Source organism: Scomber japonicus, chromosome 6 (assembly GCF_027409825.1).
Source record: "Scomber japonicus isolate fScoJap1 chromosome 6, fScoJap1.pri, whole genome shotgun sequence".
NCBI lineage: Eukaryota > Metazoa > Chordata > Actinopteri > Scombriformes > Scombridae > Scomber > Scomber japonicus.
Window position 1 is genome coordinate 14,722,455 of NC_070583.1, and position 25,383 is coordinate 14,747,837.

General features: G+C 40.9%; 1 protein-coding gene across 1 annotated transcript; it reads left to right on the forward strand.

Annotated features, from left to right (window-relative positions):
• Window positions 1-7,189: 7,189 nt before the first annotated feature.
• On the forward strand, window positions 7,190-24,334 carry sacs (sacsin molecular chaperone). Its single transcript, XM_053320993.1, has 5 exons — window positions 7,190-7,220; window positions 7,520-7,666; window positions 8,665-10,150; window positions 10,848-10,939; window positions 12,780-24,334. Exons 1-5 carry the CDS (start codon window positions 7,205-7,207, stop codon window positions 24,332-24,334), a joined length of 13,296 nt encoding a protein of 4,431 aa, XP_053176968.1. The 5' UTR covers window positions 7,190-7,204.
• Window positions 24,335-25,383: the final 1,049 nt, after the last annotated feature.

Sequence of the window (25,383 nt, forward strand, 5' to 3'; positions counted from 1 at the left end):
AAAAGAAGGTCCCAATGCAAAAAAAAAAAAAAAATCAATTAATGCAACTATAACTCTTACCAATCATACCAGCCTTTCCAACACAGATGCTCATTGTATGAACTGATGGCTCAAGCCCATTTCAAACATTGGAAGTTCTCCAAATGCTAGTCTCCAATCATTGTTTATGCAGAAAATCAATAGTTTTACTTCCGGAACACTGGGCTCGTAGAATAGGCCAGAGGGAGGCAGGGGGGGGGGTCTTCTGCTTCTTTATCATCTCTGCAGATTGTGAAAAGGAGAAATAAAGTTACGTAATGTATAGGTGTAGTACATTCCTTTAGATTATATTTAGATTATTAAAGTAATAGTTTGCAGATAATCTAGCTAATGTGTGGCACATAAGAGGTAGGCCTACATAAGAGTTTTGAATGAATTAAAATTAAGAGCATAGCGCATGCGCAAACCCAATATATCGTTTTTCATTACCAAACTTTTTAAATCTTACACTGACACCAGAAAATACACAGTGAACTCGAAGAAAATGTACATTAGCTAATTTTAGTGCTCGCAGAATCCCAGCCCAAAACAATAGAGGTAGTTGAAAGCTTTTCGTGTGTTTGTCTGGATTAAGACGACACAGAAGTAACCGGGAGTGAATCCTCTCGCTTCGTCTCCATAGTTTTCGCTGTCGTACTCCGAGACGAGTAATTCATTATTATTAGAACATCGCCTTTGAAGGAATCAGTATGTTAATGGAGGGACATAAGCATGTCATTTGCTGTAGCTGCTGTTGTTATTGTTTCCAGGAACACAGCCTGTCGTGAGATGTCTCATCTTTTTGACCGGACCGTGAACGGGACGCATTGGACAGATACAAGTGAGTGTGGTTAGTGGGGATAACGGTCCTAAAGAGGCTAAACAAATCACCCGGCACCGGCTATACATGGTTAAAAAAAGCTGCTTCACAGTCACCACAACATATTGATTTTATTAGTATTCTTGTGTCGTATACATTGCCAAACACAGGCTGTGTTATATTTATCTCACAGTTTTACAGACCAGGCAGGTGTTTAGAGGAAAATTAACGTTTTTCTTCTGTTACGACAGGGGTGGAGTATCCCTCCGCTCGGTGCAGAAGATAGTCCAATGAATGTGTGTGTGTGCTGGGACACATAACCGCAACGAGATGGCCAACTGTCCAGACCCATGGTAAGTTTTAAGTTTACTGTATATGCCCACATTACTAGCATATTGAGCGTTTTTTTAATCCTCCACTGCTTGTGATGTTATGGCTGTTCAAGTTTAACATGACGACCCGGAATAACATTTCTCAGCCTCACTAGCTGCTGTGAAGTGTCAGTCATGTATTTTCTTGGCATAAGGTGCTACTGGTTCAGTGCGTATATTGTTATATGGACTGATCTGGTGAGCTTTTTATCCATCCTGTGCTGGCTGCCACACCCACCCTAGCTACAGAGAATGCACCACTGTGGACTTGGCTGAAGTGTCCAGTCAGGAGCCCTGCTGCTGAATAAGCAAGATGATTTTGCTTTTAACCTCTTCCCAGGCATCCCTATTTTTGTGCACAAGCCTGAAAATAATATACCCCAAATAAAAAGCTTATTGTTCAATTCTGTGGTCTCATTTGAAGGGGAACTCTTTAAATTTTTTCAACCAAAAAGTCAGAATAAGTGGAAGTGATCCTGAACTAGAGTTACAGTGGCTGAAGTCTCCCATGGGTGGGAAAGTGTCATTTATCAGATTAAAGAACTATTTCATAGATTTTCAACCTTATCTCTAGTGATCCAAATTAGGAATATAATGTGAAAAACATTTGTATTTGCTGCAGATGATCTCTGTGTCTCTGGGTCACAGCTGCAAAATGAATTGTTCTTCCGGCACCAGTGCCGTCATTTGACGTACACATTGATGCATTTGGGGACAAGGAATCAGACACAGCTGAGTGTGAAGAAGGGAAGCATCCACCAGAGCTATGTTACAGTGGCAGCCACAAGAAAGGCACTGCAGCTGGAGTAGCTTTACAGCATCAACCAGTGACCATCAAGTAGAGTCAGAAAGAACAGAGACACACTGAGAATTTTACTTCAGCAAACTTTGCTGTGCTTTGGTAGACCTGGTTTTGTTTTCTGACAGAATATTATATAGGATTTTAAAAGTATACTATGCAAGATTTTCCTAAAAAAACACTAGACTCATACAAAAATTAAAGTAATAGTTTGCAGAAAATCTAGCTAATGTGTGGCACATAAGAGGTACATAAGAGTTTTGAATGAATTAATATTAAAAGCATAGTGCATGCACAAACCCAAGACATCATTTTTCATTACCAAACTTTATAAATCTTACGCTGACACCAGAAAATACACAGTGAACTCGAAGAAAATATACATTAGCTAATTTTAGTGCTCGCAGACTCCCAGCCCAAAATAATAGAGGTAGTTGAAAGCTTTTAGTGTGTTTGACTGGATTTTCCTAAAAAACACTAGACTCATACAAAAATGATTCCTCTGAATCATCATTACTTATCTTATTGCTTATCAACAGAGACTCTGCCCTCTATCTGTATTATCTTATTATTTGCTGTCTTTGGGATGCAGGGTGTGAGGTTGGGAATTGGGAAGGGAATTGTACCGTAGTGACCAGGTTACATGACTGACTCTGTCTCTCTGCTCTGCTCTCTGTCTCTGTGTCATGGATGTATAAAGTGATGCAAGTCTGTGTATTTGCTTGGCTGAGCTACACATACACAGAGCAGAGAGGCCACAGTGGACAGGGTGAAGTTCAAATATCCATCCATAAGTGCATCCACATATGTTATATGTTATGAATATTGTTATATATGGACAAAAATACACTTATAGAAATTATTTATCACGATGGGGATGGTGGTCACAAGTGCACAAGACATATTTGATGGCTTATATCTTTTTAAAAGAATCAGCTGAAGGAGAGTAAGACCACTCTATTCCTACTCCTACACTTTAGGCTTCTATTACAAATTAAAAGGAAATCTATTCAGTATATGTTTATGTGGAATTCAAAGGAAAAGTAAAAAAAAATGTGACTACCAACCCTGTTCTCCCCTACTACATAGGTGTCCTAGTTTTGAGAAATCACCATATTCACACTGGCGAAGTTTCCCTTTAAAGGGGTTATGGCTACTTATAGGTTTGTCATGCATAAGTGAAACATCCATGCAGTTCCCTTTAAATAGCAGCACAGGTCATTTTAAGACTGTGGTAGTCATCAATATAATGGCTACAGAGGCATATGATGGTAGGTTTACTGATGGGAAACTGCACGATTCTCAAGAAGTGGTCAATGACCTTGTCTGTGTAAAATTCTTTCAATTGGTTTAAAAAGTGGATATTTTTTAAGGTTTTAAATTACTCACTTTTTTAGGGCAATATATTACTCTGTAACTTAATGCTCTGAAAATCAAAGTCTACAGCTTAAATAACACTAATGGACCATGAACAGATGGACCTGGTGAGGTGGCCATTCTCATGTTTCTTCTAAACTTAATTGTGATCAATAATGACTAAGCAAGGCGTGTCCTCTTGAGTAGAGATCAAATTTGATGACTCTTTTTGCTTTCTGTTGAACTACCGCGGCTATGCACATACAGTAGAGTAATCCAATGAGGAAAGATTTAATTCTGTGCTTTATATCAGTTTTGAAGGTCATGACCTAGTGTTGTACATGCACGGATGATGCCATATTCAGAAATGTAAATGTTTGGCGAGCAGGTGGTCAAGTGGTTAAGAGCGCATGCCATATATACAGAGGACCCCGGTTCAAGTCCCGGCCGGTGGACCCTTCTGCATGTCCCACCCCCCTCTCTCTCCTTTAATTTCCTGTCTGTCTATTGTCAAATAAAGGCATCTATGCCAGAAAAAGTCTTTTATTGTCAACTGACTGAAAATGGTCGACTAAAACAACATTTCTTTCTGTATTTTTTAGGTTGCCATGGGTGACAGTTCGTCACGAGTACCTTGGCCTGAGGTCTTACCAGGTCTCTCCTTCCAGATTGGTTGGCGATGTCAAGCAGTTGCTCTACGAGGAGACAAACCTGCCTGTCAGAGAGCAACGATTGACTCACAATGGGAGAGTGGTATGTCTGCTTTGTCTATTAACAACTGGGTTAATATACTGTTAACATATACCAAAATGTGCACTTGGTAAATGCTTGAAGTAAATCCAAGTGTATCTAGATAACAGCTGGCTTCACTGAACTATACCTATATTTTCAGTCATAAATAAATCAGATTGGTTAACTCGATATTGCAGAACTTGCTAGGATCTGGTCTTGGTCTTATTTTGTTCCATCTATCATTTTGGTTCTGTCATATTCCTCCAGTGACTCAACATACAGAGAAAAGGAAGAACTGAGCTTTCTTTCTGTGACGGTAGATAATTGCCAGCAGCCTCTTGCCATAGCTGCAAGAAGAATGCTGTGAGAGTCATCTAAACCATTCACAGTGCCCTCATTGTTAGAGATGTTGTACACCAAGTTTCCCAGACAGGTTTAATTTGTATTTACTGTTAATAGTTAATTTAATCATTTTGTTTTGTCACTGATCTTATGACAGTAGAACAAGTAAAGGTTATCACAGGTTATCTATCTATCTATCTATCTATCTATTTTGTCTATTAATCCAGCTATACATGCATAAAGGAATGGATTTAGCACAGGGCTCTGTTGGATTGTTGGCCCTGAATACAGTTTCAGCTCAGATGACTGCAGTATCATCAAATGGTGTGAGTCATACTGTCGGCAACATGACCAAGCACCCCATCATCATAGTGTATTGAACAAAATGGGGTAGTTTACTTGCTGCATTTGTAGCGCTGGAAATAAAAAAAAATTATGTTTTCAGTTTGTGGTGGTGTGTGATGGTTCTCTCAGTGTAGGACCAAACATGACTGGAATTGACCCTGTGTCTTGGGGCACAGCTGATGGAAAGCACCAGGTGGTGGTCAGTCACTGGCAGCACCCCTGATCTCATACTCAGAAATTAGCTACAAGCCACGCCTACAAACTAATACCACACACCACAAGGTCAGGTCCCACAACCCAGAGAGGCATTTTACAGTAAGGCAGTACTTTAGTTCGACTTTTGTTCTACCTTTGAGTACGTCTACATTTCATGTTGCATTCCTGCTCTATCTGATGCAATTACTGTAAAGATGTCTGATGGAGGAGACGCTGTGCCAAACACTGTACTTAGTAGAGAAGTGGTCTGCTTTTTAAGAGACATTAAAAGGAAAATTGAGCTTGTTTTGAGTTTCTTAAATATTTTTCATTCTAAATATCTTTGTGTGCTTTTAAATTAAATAAATTATTCAATTCAGTAGCCAAATGAGGGAATACACTTACTTCTACGTGTTAAAAGAGAGTAATGTTAAATATAGAAGGCACTTATGAATGTAAATATTCAGTTATATGGCTGATTAAGTCTGAGTATATACAGTGCGACTAAGAACTTAAACACAATATCTTACAGGGTTCAAACTGTGACTAATAAAGCTTGTAAGCTGTTTCTTTACCACATGAAATATTAATATGGCCCTAAAGACTAAATATAATTTATCCCAAGTTGCATAAATGATTATTGCACTGTGCATTGGGCATGATGAAGTGATGGCTGAGGGTTTTGTGCAGGGCTCAGTTTGCCAGGCAGCATGTTTGATCTGCAAGAACTGCTGAGTGTAGTGGGTCACAGAGTCACCTTGAAGAGCCCCACACATCAGCAGCAGTATCAGGCCTGGTGCCGACTCTGGCTCCCTGCTGCATCGATTATGAAAGATGCACCAGGGAACAAATGTTTGTCACAGTAATGTGTGCAATAACGCTTTTCAAAAGATTTAACAGTATCAGGGCTCAGAGACAATATGGCACATAACTCTTTATGGGAGGACAACTTTAAAGCTGCTAATAGTTCACATAAAAATGGCAGTTCAGTTCTAGTTGGCTTTCAAACTGTTTTATAAGTGCAGTGAATAATAAAAGACAGTTCATGATGGGTGCTTTGTTCAGCTTTAATATTTCATAATCATAACTTTTCTTACATACATTACAGATAATTCATCTTTTTTTAAAAACTATTACTGTTTCTAAATGGAAGAATTTCCACATGACATTTTCTACATGTATTGCAATAGATCAAACTAGAGCTGCAACCATTGGTCGATTATTCAATTCGTCAAAAATGCTCCTCTACAACTAACCATCCATTGTCGAATTGTTTTCTTTGGTAAAATATTGTGTTAATTTAAAGTACTCTCTGTCTCCACATCTACTTTTCCTAGCTGGATGACAGCACACAAGTCGGGACCTTGGTGCCCACAGGAAGCCCAGAGGTATCTGTCACACTGGAAGGAAGAGGCCTTAAAGGGGGAGGTAGGATTAAAACCACCACTCTGCAATAACTCTTTGCAATAAGCCAGTTCCCACAGCAGTGATGCTTACTCAGCTTTGCTTTTACAGGGAGGTTTGGACAGACTACACCGCCACTAGTTGAATTTCTGAAAGATATTCTCAGGAGGTACCCGGAAGGTGGACAGATTCTGAAAGTGAGTGTCATGCTACATGATTTTTCAACTCAGAAATAAAATACAGCTTGCATCCTCCTCTACTTTATTTAGATGATTAATCCTCTACTGAATCCAGATGAATTGGGGAAAAAAATCATAATCAGGTTCATACTGACATGGATCTCTAAAATGTACTAAAACAAACAGATTTAGCTTGATTCTGACACACCCTGACTTCTCTTTCAGTTATTGTGTGAACAGGCAGTTTTGGAAGATGTTTTCCCCTGGAAGGCTATGACATTAGCATCATGTGGTTTGGAATTAGAACATTTGCCAAACTTGCACAAAAACAAAGTATAATTTTAGTTTGGCCTTCCTTGCTCTCATCAGCTATATTACCATGAATGGCCACAAAGTTTCAACAATCAAAGGATCATAGTCCCACTAGGGCCATGCACTCTAATAATACAGTCATTTTGCTGTAAGGCTTTTTGGATAAAAGCATCCACCAAATAAACGGTTGTCATCGTCATCTCTTGTCTTCATGAGTGTTTGTTTCAATTTGCAGGAGCTGATCCAAAATGCTGAGGATGCTGGAGCCACAGAAGTCAAGTTTATGTACGATGAGACAGAGTATGGAGTGGAGTCACTGTGGTCACCTGATATGGCTCAGCATCAAGGTTAGTAGTTAGTAAACAGGTAAACAACACAGAATAGCCCAGTCATCAGTGATCAGACTATCCAAATTGTTAGGGCATAAGTTCAAGCCCTTGTGTTGGCACCTCCAGGCGTCTGTCCTGCTGAGGTTTTGTTGAGAAGCCGTTCTATAGCTGATCCTCTCCTCTCACCTCCCTCTGGGCAGGGAAAGGCAAAACATAATTTTGTTACAGGGATTATAAATACAATGCATTATTAGATTGCAGCTATTATTATCTCAACTTGCTTATGCTAAATCTGATTGTAAGTTATTGTATTGCAGGTACGGCATTGTATGTCTACAATGATGCTGTGTTCACTGTGGAAGACTGGAATGGGATTCAGGAGATTGCGAGGAGCAGGAAGAGAGACGATCCTTTAAAAGTTGGAAGATTTGGGATTGGCTTCAACTCTGTCTACCATATTACAGGTAAGGATTGTCATTTGTTCTAGTCTGAAGAAGAGCACGTGGCTTGAATGTCACTGGTGGATGTCTCATTAAATAGCATCTAAGGGAGCTACAGTGACCTTCATTCTATTTTACATCCTGTCTTTTAACTCAGCACCTATTTGAACTTTTTTGTTGTCATTTATTCTATCAAATATTTTATTTACAGCCCATTTCTTAATGTGGAATAACTATTCAGAAACCATGAATTTTCAGTGCAGTAAAGAATCTTCCCTCCAAAAGGTTTTATACCTATGTAAGGATAGCAGAATTCCCATTCCCACAAACAAAAATCCCATTAAAATGCACTGTAAATGAATAACTTCAGCTGTTCATTTAAGCCGAAGCAAATCAGATAAATTATGTCAAGAAATATTTCTAATGTGAAAGACTGCTAGGCAGTTTTAATGGGAGCACAGTTTTTTTTTTTTGTGATCAATTTTTTATTATTCATATATTTGTCATTTACAGGAGGGGAATCAACTCATAATAATCGCCTATAGGTATACAGCAATGGGGGAGAATCAGTCCCCCTCCCAGACTCCCAGTTTCCCTTCTATCAACCCTCTAGCCCCTGGCCAAGTAAGCCCGGGCAGTATGCAGAATTAGGAAAAAATCAAATAAAAATAAGCAAGCAAACAAATCCAAACTAAACACACACGCGCGCATGCACACTCCCAACCAAGATCCCCATGAATCCCAGATCCAATACAAATATCATAAACCAATAGTATATTAAAAAAACTATGTACATGTAAGGTATAAGTATACAATCTGGAAAAGAAAATAGAACAAATAAAGGACAAGCAGAATGTAAAGGGAAAAATAAATAAATAAATAAAATAAAATAAAATGGGAGCACTGCTAAAGTTTTCAAGCAGGGAAACCATCCATTAAATCTTCAATAGAAGTGTCAACACTTGATTAATATGCTTCCGTTTTCATTTATAGTCTTTATTTTTTTCTTCTCAACATTTCAGATGTTCCCAGTATATTCAGTGGAGACCAGATTGCCATGCTGGATCCTCATCAGACCCTATTTGGAGTGAATGAGTCTGGACAGTGTTGGAACTTGAAGACAGACATCAAAGAGATCACAGAACTAGCTGACCAGTTTTCTCCCTACATTGGAATGTTTGAGAGCTCTGAAAAAACCATAAAGGACGGCAGCTTTCCTGGAACGTTGTTTCGCTTCCCGCTCCGCATGAAACCCTCCCAGCTCAGTAGCAACATTTACAACAAAGAAAAAGTTTTGGAGCTCTTTGAGTCTTTCAAAGCAGATGCAGACACAGTTCTCCTCTTCCTCAAGAGTGTTCAGAAGATCTCCCTGCATGTGCGTGAGTCTGATGGCACAGAGCGCATGCTGTTTCAGGTTACAGCAACAGAGAATACTGATGATAAGCTAGAGAGACCCAACTCACTGAAGACTCTGGGTCAAGCCATAGATAGCTACAGCAATGGTGTTCCCAGCTCTACCGTCACATGCGTCACTTACCAAGTCAACATAGAGACCCAGGATGAAACAACTAAAGAGACTCAGAGAATGACATGGCTGGTATGTAATGGAGTTGGGGGCAGAGGCATGTGTGCTGAGTTGGACTCTCTGGCAGATGACCTGAAGTTCATGCCCACCATTGGCATTGCCCTGCCACTCACCCTGATCAACAGAGAAGACAAAGGTGCCACATCTGGTTTCTCAGGACGAGCTTTTTGCTTCCTTCCTCTTCCCCCCGGAGAGGAGAGCGAGACAGGGCTTCCGGTACATGTCAGTGGCTTCTTCGGCCTCACAGACAACCGTAGGAGTATCAAGTGGCGGGAAGTGGACCAGTGGAGGGATCCGGCGGCCTTGTGGAATGAGCTACTTATAATCACTGTCATCCCTAGGGCTTATTTTACTCTCATCACCGAGGCTATCAAAAGAGTACAGACAAAAAAGGACCAAGACTTTCCACTGTCCCCTAGAGGGACCTATGCGGCCTGGCCAGACCCTAAGCGGGTCAAGTCCCGCTGGAAACCCATCCTGCAGCCGCTGTTTCACGACTTACTACAGCAGCAAGTCATCTATTCCCTCAGTGAGAGCTGGATCAGGGTGGACCAGGCTGTGTTCACAGAGCTGGACACCAACGAGGACACTACAGAGACTGTCATAAACTACCTCCAAAGCTCAGGAACACAGGTGGCAAAGGTGCCTGCTGCCGTTGACTCGGTCTTGGCTGCCTATGTGACTGAGTCCACTGAAGTGAGGAAGGTGATTCCACCTTTATTGCGGCAGGTGATCAGGAAGTACAAACACAAAGGTCCCTCAGAGGAGAAGCTGCTCCTGCTGGAGTTTGTGCTTAGCGACGCTAATTACAGTGACCTCATAGGACTGGAGCTCCTGCCACTGCAAGATGAGACATTTACAGCGTTTTCATCTTCTGTCACTGAAAAGGATGCCATCTACATTGCATCTGAAGAGTATCCCAGGTAAAGATTAACAGAAATAGTGTATCTAAAACCCTAACCCTAACTCTAACCCTCAATTTGGTGTCCCGTTAATGTACATGTGACTTCAAAGGTAGTTTTAACAGGTGAAATCAAATTAACTCGACTTTACCTGAAATGAACTGGACATATTTGTCTTGGACAGAGCAGTTGCCCCTAATGATTTGTGTTTTGGGATGAACTTAAACAAGTGGACCAGCCTGGAAGATCAGTTCACCATCTAAGTCACACTCAATGCATCTGTCTATTATTTATATCAAGTTAAACAGAGAAAGTAGATCCAGTTACTGTTACTGTAATTTGCAAAGAAGGGGGAAATATCCACATATGAAAAGCAGATGCAAATCTGTTCAGCTATATTAAAGACAGTTGTGGCTATATGCAAGATTAGCTAATCCTTTTGCTTCTGCCTTTGAAAATGAGAAAATAATTACATGTATATACATTTGGCCTTTGGTGTATCTTCCTTTCATTAATCAGAGGAGAGGAGAATTTTGTCTTTTACACAAACCTCATCCACATATAAGTATATGTTCTTTTATCTTATTAGTTTAGAGTCCAATGGCTGGACCAATGTCAACCCCAAGCTTTGTACCATCAAATTTGTTGAATGTTAAAACATAGATATAGATTTGAATTTGTAATTAATTTTTTTGCTGCTTTTTTGCTTTCACCTAAGGTCACTGTTCCCAGGACTTGAGGGTCGTTTCATAATGGAGAACATTAAACCTTCAGTAATGGACAGACTGAAGAATGCAGCCAAAAGCAGAGGTAACGTAACATTTTTCATATTTAATTTACATGTAATCTCTGTCACATAAATACTGTGCATGTATGTATTCATATCCTTGATCTTAAGCTCTGAACAGGAGACCTTATAATGTTATATATTTTGAGTATTTTCTATTTGTTAACTTAAAAATAGGACATGACTGTGTAGCTGTCCCTAAAATCTCATAATCTCGGTAAAGCACTATGCTAAATATCATGTCTAAGTTATTAAACGTGACAGAACTGAATATCAAACTGAAACAAAAAAATCCTCACTCTCCTTGTGGCAACCATCTGGATGATATGAGGTATGAAGCCATGTTATAGTAATGCTAGGTCACCTTACTCTCCTGCAGTGCCAGCAGTACACCGCTGATATATAATTTATGAACAGCGTGTGTGAGCGAGAGACAGAAAGGGAAAGAAAGAGTGAGCACACTGAATCATGGAAGAGCTGTTGTTGTGCCACACATTCCACTCGATCCATGAGATCAGATCCTGAGTGCACTCACAACCATGATTATGACAAGGCCTTGTGACAGACAGAGGGGACATGCTGAGCAACAGCTTTGTCCTCTAACCCTAAAATGAAAGGTAAAGACAATATGGTAATTAAACAAAACCACAATATAAAACTATCTGTGAAATGCTGCATTTTTGATACACTTTTGATTAAGATGTGGACATTTATAAGTGTGGTATTTCCACTCCCTATCTGTATAGTCAATCACATAATTCCTACATTATGAACAAATACTGATTTTTGAAATTCAAACAATTCAGTCTTTTTATTCTCTGCTGTTCTCTCTACCACATTTGAGTGGCAATACAAGTAAAATTCATCCCAGAGCTCTAAAATTTACCACTTCATTTACAGTGCAACAATTTCATTGGGGGTGCTCAGGTAGGAATTTTAGAGTGTGTCAAGTATTGAAGCTTTTACTCTTAACCCAAACTAATGCACGACAATATATACTCACTAAGATTTTGTCCTAAAAGTGAAATCTATTTACTCATCATCTTTTCTATTCATTGTGGTTTTCTGTGGAATTTCATGGTACACAGTGCTTTACTTGTTACTTGTCACTTAAAAATGTTTTTCAAAAGATTTGAGTATACATTTAATAAATGTGTTTGTATAGGTGTGTGTGCTTGTGTACTGGCAGTATGTGGATTGAGCATGTATGCTTGCATGTTTTAAGTCCATAATGTGCTGCGCTGTTCCTGTGAGTTTTAAATATTGAGTATGAATATACTAATTGATGTGATGTTGTCTTTTTTCTAACAAAGCAAAAGCAAATATGTTTTGTGCACTGTTTGTATTTATTTAGAAAATTATTTTGACAGATTGTTTCAACAATTTTACAGTTTCACTAAAAACAGCCACGATGTCTTTTATGTATTAAAAAATGAAAGCAAATGGAAGTCCGGTGACAACCCAGAGAGTTGTTGTTGTTTACCCAGCAGACTGTAGGAATCAATCATCTGTTGTGCAACATATTTAACAGGACACCTATGTCAAGAAATAGCCTGTTGAGCCTTGTCACTCCACAATGAGTGTAAGCAAATATTGCCAAGCCAGAGAAACCACAATCCAATTAATTATATCATTGATCTGGGTGTACAAAAACATAGTGAAGTATGGTTTCCATCCCTAGACCACATTTGAAAACATTTGGACTTGTCTTGAATTTACAGAATGTATTGTTTTAGTTGCTGCATCATGAAATAACAACAAATCTAACTTTATTGACTTTGATAATCGTATTTGATAGTTATATTTGAAAAGTCACATATTAATAGGGGATTCTAACTGAATTTATCTTTCTAATTTGAACAGGACGAGCCTGCACACAACTACAAGTACTGAACGCTGAACGATCAGCTCGACTCATCAAGGAGATCCTATCAACACCTTGGCCAAACAGAGAGTTCATTGTACAATGGGAGCCGGGAAACAGAGAGTTGAAGCATCCTACAGTTTCCTGGCTAAAGATGATTTGGAAGCATCTCTACATACATTTTGCTGATGACCTAAGTACTTTTGAAGACATGCCTTTGATCCCGCTCGTGCCACTTGAGGAAAGCATGGACAAAGTTCAGCTTCTACGTCTCAAAATTCCATCGCCCATCATTCTTGTGGATGAGGAAGAGGCACCACTCTCTGAAAGCCTTCTTGGAATTTTGGAAAAGCTTGGAGCAGTGGTGATAAGAAACTTGGATTCATGTTTGCAGCACCCTCTGCTCAAGAATTACATCCATCCCTCCTCTCCAGGTATGCTACTGCAAATTATGAATAGATTGTCAACAAAGCGTTTAGCCAGCCAAGTCTCATCTTTCTCAGTCAAAGAGAAGATCACACTCAGAAACTTCCTTGCTGGACTGTCCGATATTACAGAGAGAGAAAAGCATACCCTGCTCGAGCTTTCTATCTTTGAGAAAGTGGGGACCTGCTCTGAAGGTACCTCAACATTTACATCCCTGAGAGGTGCCAGAGCTTTACATCATAGGGCCAAGTATCCACCAGATGTGAAACTATCCGTAAACCTTGTGAGCTGCTGTGACGAGGAGTCAATCCGCCTCATCAAGATGCTGAATGTGGAACAGGTGAAGACAACAGAATGTTTTAAGATGATTATTCAGGATATTGAAAGGGGGTTCTACTCAACAGATGAGATAACCCAAATCATGCTTTGGGCACTTAAGCATCTGGCATTTCTAAAGAATGAAAATTCATCTGTGATTGGTTGGCTTTCCACTCTCAAATTTATTCAGATGTGCTGCGGAAAGCTAGTCACAGCCTCAGATCTCTTTGACCCTGAGCTGGAGATTCTACAGAACTTGTTCTACATGGAGGAGAAAACCAGGTTTCCCACAAGTATATTCACATCATCCCCTGATATTTTGCATTCACTCAGACAACTGGGGCTGAGAAATGAAGTACAGCTGAGTGAGAAGGATGTTCTCCAAGTGGCAAAGAAGATCGAGGAATTACAAAGCAGCAAGGAACCTGAGTGGGACCTCATAATTAAAAAAGCAAAAAATCTCTTGCAAATACTCAACAGACAAACCAAACTGGTAAAATCAGCAGATGCTCAGACATCTTTGCTAAAACTCAAATGGGTACCTGTCTGCAAAGAGAGACCTCCAACTTACCCGAAATCTCTGGCTTGGGTTGGAGATACTCTCAATATCTGCTCTATGTCTGAAATGTGTGACATATCCCATGCAGTGCTTGTGGGATCTTCAGTAGCACTGGTTGAACACACATCTGCAGGTATGAAGAAAGCACTGAAACTAACCGTGGAGCCACAGGTGGATCAAGTATTACAGCACCTGAAAGCTGTGAATGACTGGCATAAATCTCAAGCATTCACGACAGAGGACTGGTATCAGTTTCAGCAGATCCTGTTTGAGATTTATGGCTTCATGCAAGCCCATCTTGAGGATGCAAGAGAAGCAATGAAATCACTGCCTTTTGATTGGGTGTGGACAGGGAAGACATTCTCATCACCTGGCCATACAGTCTTAAAACCCCTCCCTGATCTAGATTTGCAACCTTACCTGTACTCCTTGCCAAAGACAATTAGAAAATTTTACAAACTATTCAAGTTTTGTGGTTCAGTTGAAGAAGTTGTCTCGAGCCACGTGTTTGAGGTCATCAGCACCATCCAACAAAGATGCGAAGGAGACATTACCAAGGAGGAAAGCAAACATGACATTTTGCTTTTGATCAACATCCTGAGATGGCTGTACAACAATCAGATACATGTAGATACTAACATGCATGTGCCCATTCTTTGTTACAAAGATTCAAGTAGATTAGCAATGAAGCCCATTCATGAATGTACCTACTGTGACATCAAAGTAGATGATTTGAATGACTTACTTGAAGATGCATCAGAGCCCATTATATTAGTCCATGACGACATCCCCATGAAAACTGCAGAGTGGCTAAAAGTACCATGTTTGAGCACCAGGCTGATAAACCCAGAGAACCTTGGCTTTGAACAATCAGGCCAGCGTGAACCTCTAACAGTGAGAATAAAGAATATCCTGGAGGAATATCCATCTGTAGCTGACATTTTTAAAGAGCTTCTCCAAAATGCTGATGATGCAAGTGCAACAGAGTGCAGTTTTCTTATTGACATGAGAAAAAACACTGACATTCGAGAGAACCTCCTTGACCCTGGCATGATAGTGTGCCATGGGCCCTCCTTGTGGTCCTTCAACAACTCTGTATTCACAGACACAGACTTCCTGAACATCACAAGGTTAGGTGGATCAGTGAAGAGATGCGAAGCAGATAAAGTGGGCAAGTTTGGTTTGGGCTTCAACTCAGTTTATCACATTACTGACATCCCCATCATAATGAGCAGAGAGTTCATGATCATGTTTGATCCAAACATCAATCACATCAGCAAGCACATCAGAGACACATCTAATCCAGGGATCAAAATTAACTGGAGCAAACAACAGAAGCGGTTAAGAAAATTCCCCAACCAGTTCAAACCTTTCATTAATGTGTTCAATTGCCAGCTTCCTTTAGCTCAGGACTCGCCATACAAATACAATGGCACACTGTTCAGGCTTCCGTTCAGAACAGAGCAGGAATCCTCAGTAAGTGAAATCAGTAGCTTGTACTACAACACTACAGACATCTACTCCCTTGTTGATGAGTTCAGCATATGTGGCCATCGGTTCATTCTGTTCACTCAACATGTTGGAAGTATGGTTTTGAAATACCTGAAATACGAGGAACCAAATCCAGCTGCAGCTCAAGATGTTGTCAGCATTAACAAAAGTGTGTGGTCATCCAAAGCCTCATACGGACCTCTGAGTATCCTTAAATCTGCAGCCAGGGTTATGAAGAAGGTAGCAAGCACCAACAGGGTACCTGCTGATGTTCCCAAGTCTGGCTGCATCATTCGTGTTGTAGTGGAAGAGTTTCATAACGTGTTCAAACGCATTGTCGATCTCCATTCCCCACTGTTCAGAGGTTCAGAGGAAGATCCTAACCAGTACTTTGAGATGGCTGCTAAGGGTATACAGACAAGAAGACTAACAGATGAAATGCCCCAAAAGGCAGTTGAGGTCACCAACTGGCTCATTTGCTCATGCATGGATGTAACTGAGGCACTTAAATTTTCCCTCAGTGATAGTGGAAAAAGGCTTGGACTGGTTCCTTGTGGAGGAGTGGCTGTTCTGCTGTCAGAGGAAGAGAACCGGAAATGGACGGTGAAGACAAATACCACCCCAATTGGAGAGATTTTTTGTTACTTACCACTCAGGATCAAAACAGGCTTACCAGTCCATATTAATGGCTGCTTTGCTGTGACTTCCAACCGCAAAGAGATATGGAAGACTGACACCAAGGGGCAATGGAATTCTGTGTTCATGAGACATGTCATTGTCCAGTCCTATTTAGCAGCACTCACAATGCTACGTTCAATGGCTGAAAGTGGAGAGCTGCTTGACTACAGCTATTACGCAGCATGGCCTGATCCGAGTCAGGTGCATGATGACTTTACATTGATCAGCCAGGGGGTCTACCAAGAAATAGCTAAAGGAGGTGACAGTGAGCAGGCAAAGGTTTTTTCAGATGGTAAAACCTGGGTGTCAATCAAATACGTCAGATTTCTTGACGATACCTTACTCTGTCGGCCAGCCATTGGTCCTGCCGCTTTCAAGATTTTCTTGAAATACCTCAAGAAGAGTGGTTCTCAAAACCTCTGTGCTGTTGAGCTTCCTGAGTGGGTAAAGGAGGGATTTGACGATGCTGGATGTAAAGGAAAGTTGATGGAAAACACACTCACAGAGAAGCAGTTCTTTTCAGATGTCTTTTTCCCTCACATCCTGGAAATAGACAAAGATCTTCGAGATCCTTTGATGCGTTATGTCTTGAATGAGAAACTGGAAGATTTTGCATCAATCCTCAGGGTAACTCCTTGTATCCCATGCTCTGGTCCCAGTAAGGAACTGGTTTTACCTTCCAGACTCATTCACCCAGAGGGAAGAGTTGCCAAACTCTACAACTCTGATGATGGAAGATTTCCTGAAGGAACTTCTAAGGACTACCTAAACCCTGTGTGCTTAGTGAAACTTGTGCAGTTAGGCATGGTGAAAGATGATCTGTCATGGGAAGATCTGATTGAACGTGCTGAATCTGTTCCTGATCTTAATGAACATGATCACACAGCGGCATGTGTTCGCACCAGTATACTACTCAGTCTCATTGATGAAAAACTGAAGATGAGAGACCCAGGACCTGCTGAGCTCTTAGAAAAGCTACAGGACATTATGTTCCTTCCATTTCTAACAAGACCTGCAGGGTTCTCACTACCGTGGCATGGAAACAACTTTACTCCAACAACAATGTTCTCTGCCAGAGAGCTCTTTACAACTGAACATCAGGACACCGTCTGTCTGATGAAACCAATCCTGAACGAGAACTCGCCATCTTTCAAAGGCTGTGGTGCAATGTCACTGGCTGTGAAAGACTGCCTTGGTCTAATAAGGAAACCCTCAGTTGAACTGGTCATCAGCCAACTTAAGAAACTGTCTCAGTCATTCGATGGTGTCACACTCTATCAAGAAAACATAACAAATGCATGTTACAAATATCTACATGAGGAAATGCTACAGGATGAGAATGCAAAGGGACAAATAAATGAGGAACTGAAAGCATTCAGCTCCATTCTGGTGGAGAACACATATGTCAATCCCTCGAAAGTTGCATTCCACCTGAATTATGATGCATCCCCACACCTTTATCAGCTCCCTAACAAGTACAGAAACAGCTGTCGTGAGCTCTTCGAAAATGTCGGGGTACAGCCCAGCTTCACAGTTGAGGACTTCTCAGCAGTTCTTGAATTTGTGAAGCAAGAATGTGGACGAAGGGCTCTCACTGAGGAGAATTTCCAGCTGTGCCGCAGGATTATCAGTGAAGGAATTTGGAGTTTGATACGAGACAAAAACCAAGAATACTGCCAAGCAAATTATGGTGGGATTCTTCTACCTGACTCCAATCTGACATTGCAACCATCAAAGTCACTATGCTACAATGACTGCCCTTGGATCAAAGTCAGAGACAGCTCTGTGAAATACTGTCATGGGGATATTCCAAGAGAGGTTGCTGTGAAACTAGGAGCAGTCCCAAAACGTCACAAAGCCTTGGAGAGGTATGCCTCAAATGTCTGCTTCACTCAACTTGGAAGTGAATTTGGGCAGAAAGAAAAACTCACAAGTAGAATTAAAAGCATTCTGAATGCTTATCCATCAGAAAAAGAGATGCTAAAAGAGCTGCTTCAAAATGCAGATGATGCCAAAGCCACTGAAATTTACTTTGTTTTTGATCCAAGAACACACCCCACAGACAGAATATTTGATGATAAATGGATTCCAATGCAAGGCCCTGCCCTCTGTGTATTTAACAATCAGCCTTTCACAGAGGATGACGTTAGAGGCATACAGAACCTTGGAAGAGGAACAAAAGAGGCAAATCCAGGCAAAACTGGTCAGTACGGCATAGGATTTAACTCTGTCTATCACATCACTGACTGCCCCTCCTTCATCTCAAACAATGACATTCTTTGCATCTTTGATCCACATGCACAATATGCACCTGGAGCAACATCGACCAGTCCTGGAAGGATGTTTAGAGATTTGGACTCTGACTTCAGATCTCAGTTTTCAGATGTGCTCAATCTTTACTTGGGAGCTCATTTTAAGTTAGAACGCAGCACAATGTTCAGATTCCCCATCCGCTCAACAGAGATGGCAAAAACATCAGAGATCAGTCCTGTGCCTGCATCAGACAGAATGGTGCAAAATCTTCTCGATAAGCTAAAAACTGATGGCATAGAGCTTCTGATGTTCCTCAACCACATGGAGAAAATATCAATCTGTGAAATTGATAGTGCAACAGGAGACCTAAAAGTTCTCTATTCGGTAACTGCTAAAATAAGTGATGGTGATCGGTTGAAGCGCAAACAGTTTCATGCCTCAGTCATCGATAGTGTGACCAAAAAGAAGCAGATCACTGCTATCCCAGTCCAACAGATAACCTACACAATGGACATACAGGACACTGATGGTAATTTAACTACATGGATGATCTGCAACCGATCTGGCTTCCCTAACATTGAAAATGTCTCAAAAAGTGTGATCTCAGCTCACAAAAATGAAGACATAACTCTGTTTCCACGTGGAGGGGTAGCTGCATGTGTAAGCCATAACTACAAAAAACCCCACAGAGCCTTCTGCTTTCTGCCCCTTTCACTGGAATCTGGCCTGCCATTTCATGTCAATGGGCATTTCGCACTAGACTCTGCTAGAAGAAACCTGTGGAGAGATGACAACGGAGTCGGGGTAAGGAGTGACTGGAATAACAATTTGATGACATCCCTAATAGCACCTGCCTGTGTGGAACTGTTGATTCAACTTAAGCGTCGATGCTTCCCAGGTCCTGATCCCACCATGACTGTAGTACAAGGAACACCACTCCATGTTGTTAAAGATAGTTTAAGAAAATTTCTGTTCTTCTTCCCTGTCAACAGACTTGACATACAACCAGATTGGTATTGCCTGGTTAAGGCTGTGTACAACAGTATCCATGCTGAACTGAAGCGCCTGCTGCCTGTAGTCAGAGCACCACATATTGACAGCTCTGACATGCACTCTGTCATTTACATTTCATGGGTGAATACATCCACTGCAAACAAAGGCAGAGCCCTTTTTGACAATCTGCTACAAGATGAGCTTCAGCACTTGAAAAACACAGAGTACAACATTACCTCCAGGAAGTCTGTGGCTGAGAATGTTTACAGACTGAAAACCTTGCTTATGGATATTGGTTTGAACCTGGTTCACAGCTGTGACGAGACTGCAAATCTCTACTTCTGTTTGGAAGATGCAGGGATACCAGTAAGTTATGTCACACCAGAGGATGTCCGCAACTTTCTTCACACTTTCTCATCACCAGACACCTCTTGCCATGTTGGAAAACTTCCCTGCCGTCTCCAACAGTCAAACTACAAGCTTATTCATAACTTGAAGCTTCTTGTTGACTACTGCTTCAAAGATATTGAGGTGGATGTTAACAAAATTGAGGGTTTACCTCTGTTGCTAACAATGGACAACATGGTTCAGGTGTTTGATTCCAAGAGACCAAAGTTCCTGACAACACATCATGAGCTGATCTCACAGAGGAAGGAAATGTTCATGAATACATTGTACATCAAGTACAGCAACATCCTGTTGAAAGCAGGGGCTGCAAAGTTCTTTGACATCAGCAGCTTTGGTGACCTACTGGCGTCTGTTCTTCCAAGAGAGTATCGAACAAGAGTACCTGTGAAGTGGAGAGACACTTTCGCAAGTGAATCCTGGCTAAAGAGTGTGTGGAACTTCATCAGTGAGAATACCGCTGTTAAGGAGGATCAGATGGATATCAAACCCAGTTTCGACACAGTGCTTGACATCCTGAAAGACTGGGCATTGCTACCTGGAATCAAATTCATGGCGAGAGAAAAGCTGGTTGTCCCTGAGCATGATGTGCTTTTACCTCTGAGTTTGATGAACATAGCCATATTTCCACAAGGCCAAAATGACAAAGTCTTTCACACCTTAATGAAAGCAGGGTGTATTCAGCTTGCTGTGAACAAAATCTGTGTCAAAGAGAATCCCATCATGGGCTTTCTGGCACAACATACAGCAAACATTGAAAATCCATCAAGTGTTCTGAAAGCTCTGGAGTACATGATTCAGACATCTGCATTCAAAGCAGCAAACCTGACTGACAAGGACTTTGAGGCTCTTTTGTTGTATTTTAATTGCAACTTGGCTAGCCTCACACAGGAAGATACACCAAGCCTAAAACTCCTTCCATGCTTTAAATCTGTTAGTGGGAGATACATTAGCATTGCAAACTATGGGTCAAACTATGTCCTTGCAAAAAGCATCCCCACTACAGACATAGACAAATGGGCTCAGACAGCCTCCTTTGCCTTTCTTGCTGATAGTCCACAGCTGAAAGAACTGTACACCTTCCTCGGCTGCATGCCAATTGATGACTTGGAAATCTACCTTCAACATCTCCTGCCAAAGTTTGAAAGTCTTTCCTATGATGCCAAAGTTGAACACATTGTCTATTTGAAGGAGAGACTTTTGTCAATTGAAGAAGAATCATGTGAGGTGAAGGAACAGCTTTATGCGAAATTGGAGGGACTGACATTCATCTACGACTACTCAAACAGACTCAGGCCAACCAAGTTTTTCTATGATGAAACAGTGAAGGTGTTTGAAGTTATGTTACCTGCAAAGTCTTTCATACCAAGTGAATTTTTCAAGAAAGTTGAGCAAGTGTCAAAACCTAAGAATGGGACATTGTTGCTCACATCTTGGATAACCTTTCTGAGAAATGTTGGTCTCAAGCATGAAGTGTCACAGCAGCAAGTTCTTCAGTTTGCAAAAGAGGTCAGCATCAAATCCCAAACGGAGAGCTGGACCAAAGAAAAAGTGCAAACCATTGTCGATGTTCTCTTGAACCATATTTTCACAGAGAGGACGGACCTGTTCCAGGGTGCTTTTCTAAAAGAGCTCTCAATGATATCATTCCTTTGTCCTGAGAGAGCCCCCAAAGAACTCATCAAGCTTCATTCACAGTACCAAGAGATGAGTGGCACACTTCCTCTGATTCGTTTCAGTGGGTCTCAGGTCAATCCAAAATTTAAGCAAACAGATATCATCCACTTGCTCTGGACATCTTGCCCAATTCTACCTGAAAAGGCTACACCATCATGCATTAAGGACCAGGAGGAGAGCACTCTCCCTGGACAGGAACAACTTGACCAAGTGCTGAACATACTAGGTGTCAATTTGGACCCACCATTAGAGAAAGTCATTAGCAACTGCAAGAACATCTGCAACATATCCAATCCAGATGATGAAATGGTGAAAACCAGGAACAAAGTTTTAAGGTCCACTTACGAGTTCCTCAATGCAGATAAAAGAGATTTTCGCTACCAGCTTCGTGGAGTGGCTTTTGTCATGGTTGAAGATGGCTGGAAGTTGCTGAAACCTGAAGAGGTTGTGATTAATTTGGACAATGAATCTGACTTTAAACCCTACTTGTACAAATTACCTCTAGAGCTTGGGACGTTTCATCAACTGTTTAAACTTCTTGGCACAGAGGATGTTGTGTCAACTAAACAATATGTTGAAGTGCTGTGGCGTATTTACAGAAGTTCAGAGGGCAAGCAGCTTGACCCAAATGAAATGCGAACTGTGAAAAGGGCTGTTTCGGGATTGTTTAAGTCTCTTCATAATGATCCAGTAGAAATCCGCAAAGACCTTGAGAGTCTAAGAGATTTGATATTTTATCTGCCAAGCCATGATGGCAGATTAGCAAAATCTAATAGTTTGGTGTTCGATGATGCCCCACACTACAAGAGCAGAATTCAGAGCAATGTTGGGGTCCAAATGCTTGTGGACCTGAGCCAGTGCTATCTGGGCAAAGATCATGCTTTCCATACAAAGCTGATCATGCTGCTTCCACAGAAATTAAGGCCAAGACTATTGAGTAGCATTCTTGAAGAGCAACTTGATGAAGATTCACCAAAAATGTGCCAGTTCGGAGCTCTGTGTTCACTTCAAGGTCGCCTCCAGCTGTTGCTGTCATCAGAGCAATTCATCACAGGACTGATCAGGATAATGAAACACGAGAATGAAAATGCATACCTTGTGAATGAGGAAAAAGCCATACGTCTCTGCAAAGCACTTTGTGAAGGACTAAAAGTATCTTGTTTTGAGAAACTACAGACAACTTTAAGAGTGAAAGGATGTAGTCCCATCCCACACAGCTGCAGTGAAACACTGGCTTTCCTCAAGAGGTATGGGACAGCTGTGATTCACCTCTACATCCAACACTCAGACAGCAAAGACATTAATTTTCTCTTAGCACTGGCTATGACATTGAAATCTGCTACAGACAATTTGATATCTGACACATCCTATCTAATTGCCATGTTGGGCTGCAATGACATCTACAGAATCACAGAGAAGCTAGACAACCTTGGTGTAAAGTATGACTCAACAGAGCCTTCAAAACTTGAGCTACCCCTCCCAGGAACCCCCATACCAGCTGAGATACATCACACACTCCTCATGGATCCAATGAATGTTTTTTATCCAGGGGAATATGTGGGTTACCTTGTTGACTCTGAAGGTGGAGATGTGTATGGATCCTATCAGCCCACGTATACATATGCCATCATTGTTCAAGAAGTAGAAAGAGAAGAGGAGGAAAACACAACGTTCCTTGGAAAATGCTTCCAGATTGACATTGGTTACAGTGAGTACAAAATAGTCAGTTCTCTTGACTTGTACAAATTCTCAAGACAAGATGAAAGTGCCCATGTACGGGACACCAGTGCCCCATCGACTCCTACAAGCCCAGACAGGCGCAGCGCTGGTCCACGAATGATCCCTCCTCTTTTTGCTGGCAAGGAAAACCACAGACCACCCCCACAAAAACAGTCTCCAAAAAAGATCAAGCTTCATGCATTGCCTGAGATTTTGAAAGAAGTGACCTTAGTAGTTGAACAAGCTTGGAAGCTTTCTGACGCAGAGAGAAAAAAGATTATCCGCCGTTTGTATCTCAAGTGGCATCCGGACAAAAATGCAGAGAATTTGGATATTGCCACAGAGGTCTTCAAGCACCTACAAAATGAGATAAATAGGATGGAAAAACAAACTTTGGCTGATCAGCAAAATACAGACAGAGCTTCCAGGAGATCCTTCTCCACATCATCAAGTCGCTTCCATTCAGAGAAGTTCTCATTTCAAAGGTTTTATTCATCGTGGAACCAAGAAGCAACAAGTCACAAGTCAGAGAGGCAACAGTTCAGGGAACATTATACAAGCTATGCAGGTTCATCGCACTCTCATCGTTTCTTTGTGCCCCCAACTTTCAAGACAGTTGGAAACCCTGTGGAAGCTCGCAGGTGGCTGAGGCAAGCCAGAGCTAACTACTCTGCTGCTCGGAATGATCTTCATAAAAATGCTAATGAGTGGGTTTGTTTCAAATGCTACCTGGCCACAAAGCTTGCACTGATAGCTGCAGACTATTCAGTCAGAGGAAAGTCTGATAAAGATGTGAAACCAACAGCGCTGGCGCAAAAGGTGGAGGAGTACAGCTCACAGTTAAAAGGACTTGCCAATGATGTTCAGATCCTGGAAGGATATGGTGTGGACAGTCTGAGAACTCGCTATCCTGATCTCTTGCCATTTCCACAGATCCCTAATGACAGATACACATCTGAGGTGGCAATGAGAGTGATGGAATGTACCGCACGGATTATTATAAAGCTTGAAACCTTTGTGCAGCAAAAAATATAAGTACTTTTGTTCAAGATGACAATGAAACTATAGTATGCATTGATCCTCTGTGGCAAAGAGGAAACCTGTGGCTGTGTGCAATACAGATCATGTACATCATTTTGATTAAAACTGAAGTATCCAGCTGGCAGCTTATGGTACATATGCAGTTTCTACCTATGGTGGTGCTGTGGCCCATGCACAGAAAATAAATGTATGGCTCCCATAACCTAATAGGCTGTTTCAATATAAATTTGCTGTAATATGTGAAAAAAGAAAATCTGCATATGCTGTACATACATATGCCTCAGCAATATGTTTTGTTTACCAAAGTCCCCTACATTGTGTTAGATTTAAATATACTGCTTTTTTTACTTTATCTTTTATAAAAAAAAATAGAAATACATATATTTTCTTGCTACAGAAAACCAGTTGAGTGAGTGTACTCAAGGGATGCGCTTATTATGAAGAAACTGACCATCTCTAAATGTCAAACACTGCAATTACTGTCATGCAGCGTGTCCTAATTGCAAGATCTCAGCAAGTCAAGGAAATTACAATCATGTTTGTAAATTAGTTGGTTTTTTTGTATTTCTTGGTTTATTTCATATAATTTCTGTAAAAGTTGTAACTTTTATGTAACATAGCCACTTGTTTATGGACTAAGCACTTTTTTGAAGCTCTTCATGTTCTAGCATTTGCACTGGTAGAGCGCTTGTTACCCCAGCAACATGGGAGAACCCAACTGTGAATTAAAAAAAAACTTTATGTTACTTTAAACAAAATTGTTTTCTTACTGGGGATATGTTTTGTTACAGCTGTGTTAAATGTTGTACTCTATACCCTAACATTTGGTGACTATCATTACGTGTACTCTGGGCTCCTAAGAAGAGTGGGTCTCCTTTTTGATAAGCAGGACAGAGTAAGGACTGTAGCTCAGCTTTTGCTTAAACAAGTCATCCAAAAGTTTCTCTTTACAGTAATGGTGTGTTTGGGAGAATAAAACTGTGCCCTGAGATAACTTTTGTAGTGATTTGGTGCACTTTATAAATAAAACTGACTTGACTTGA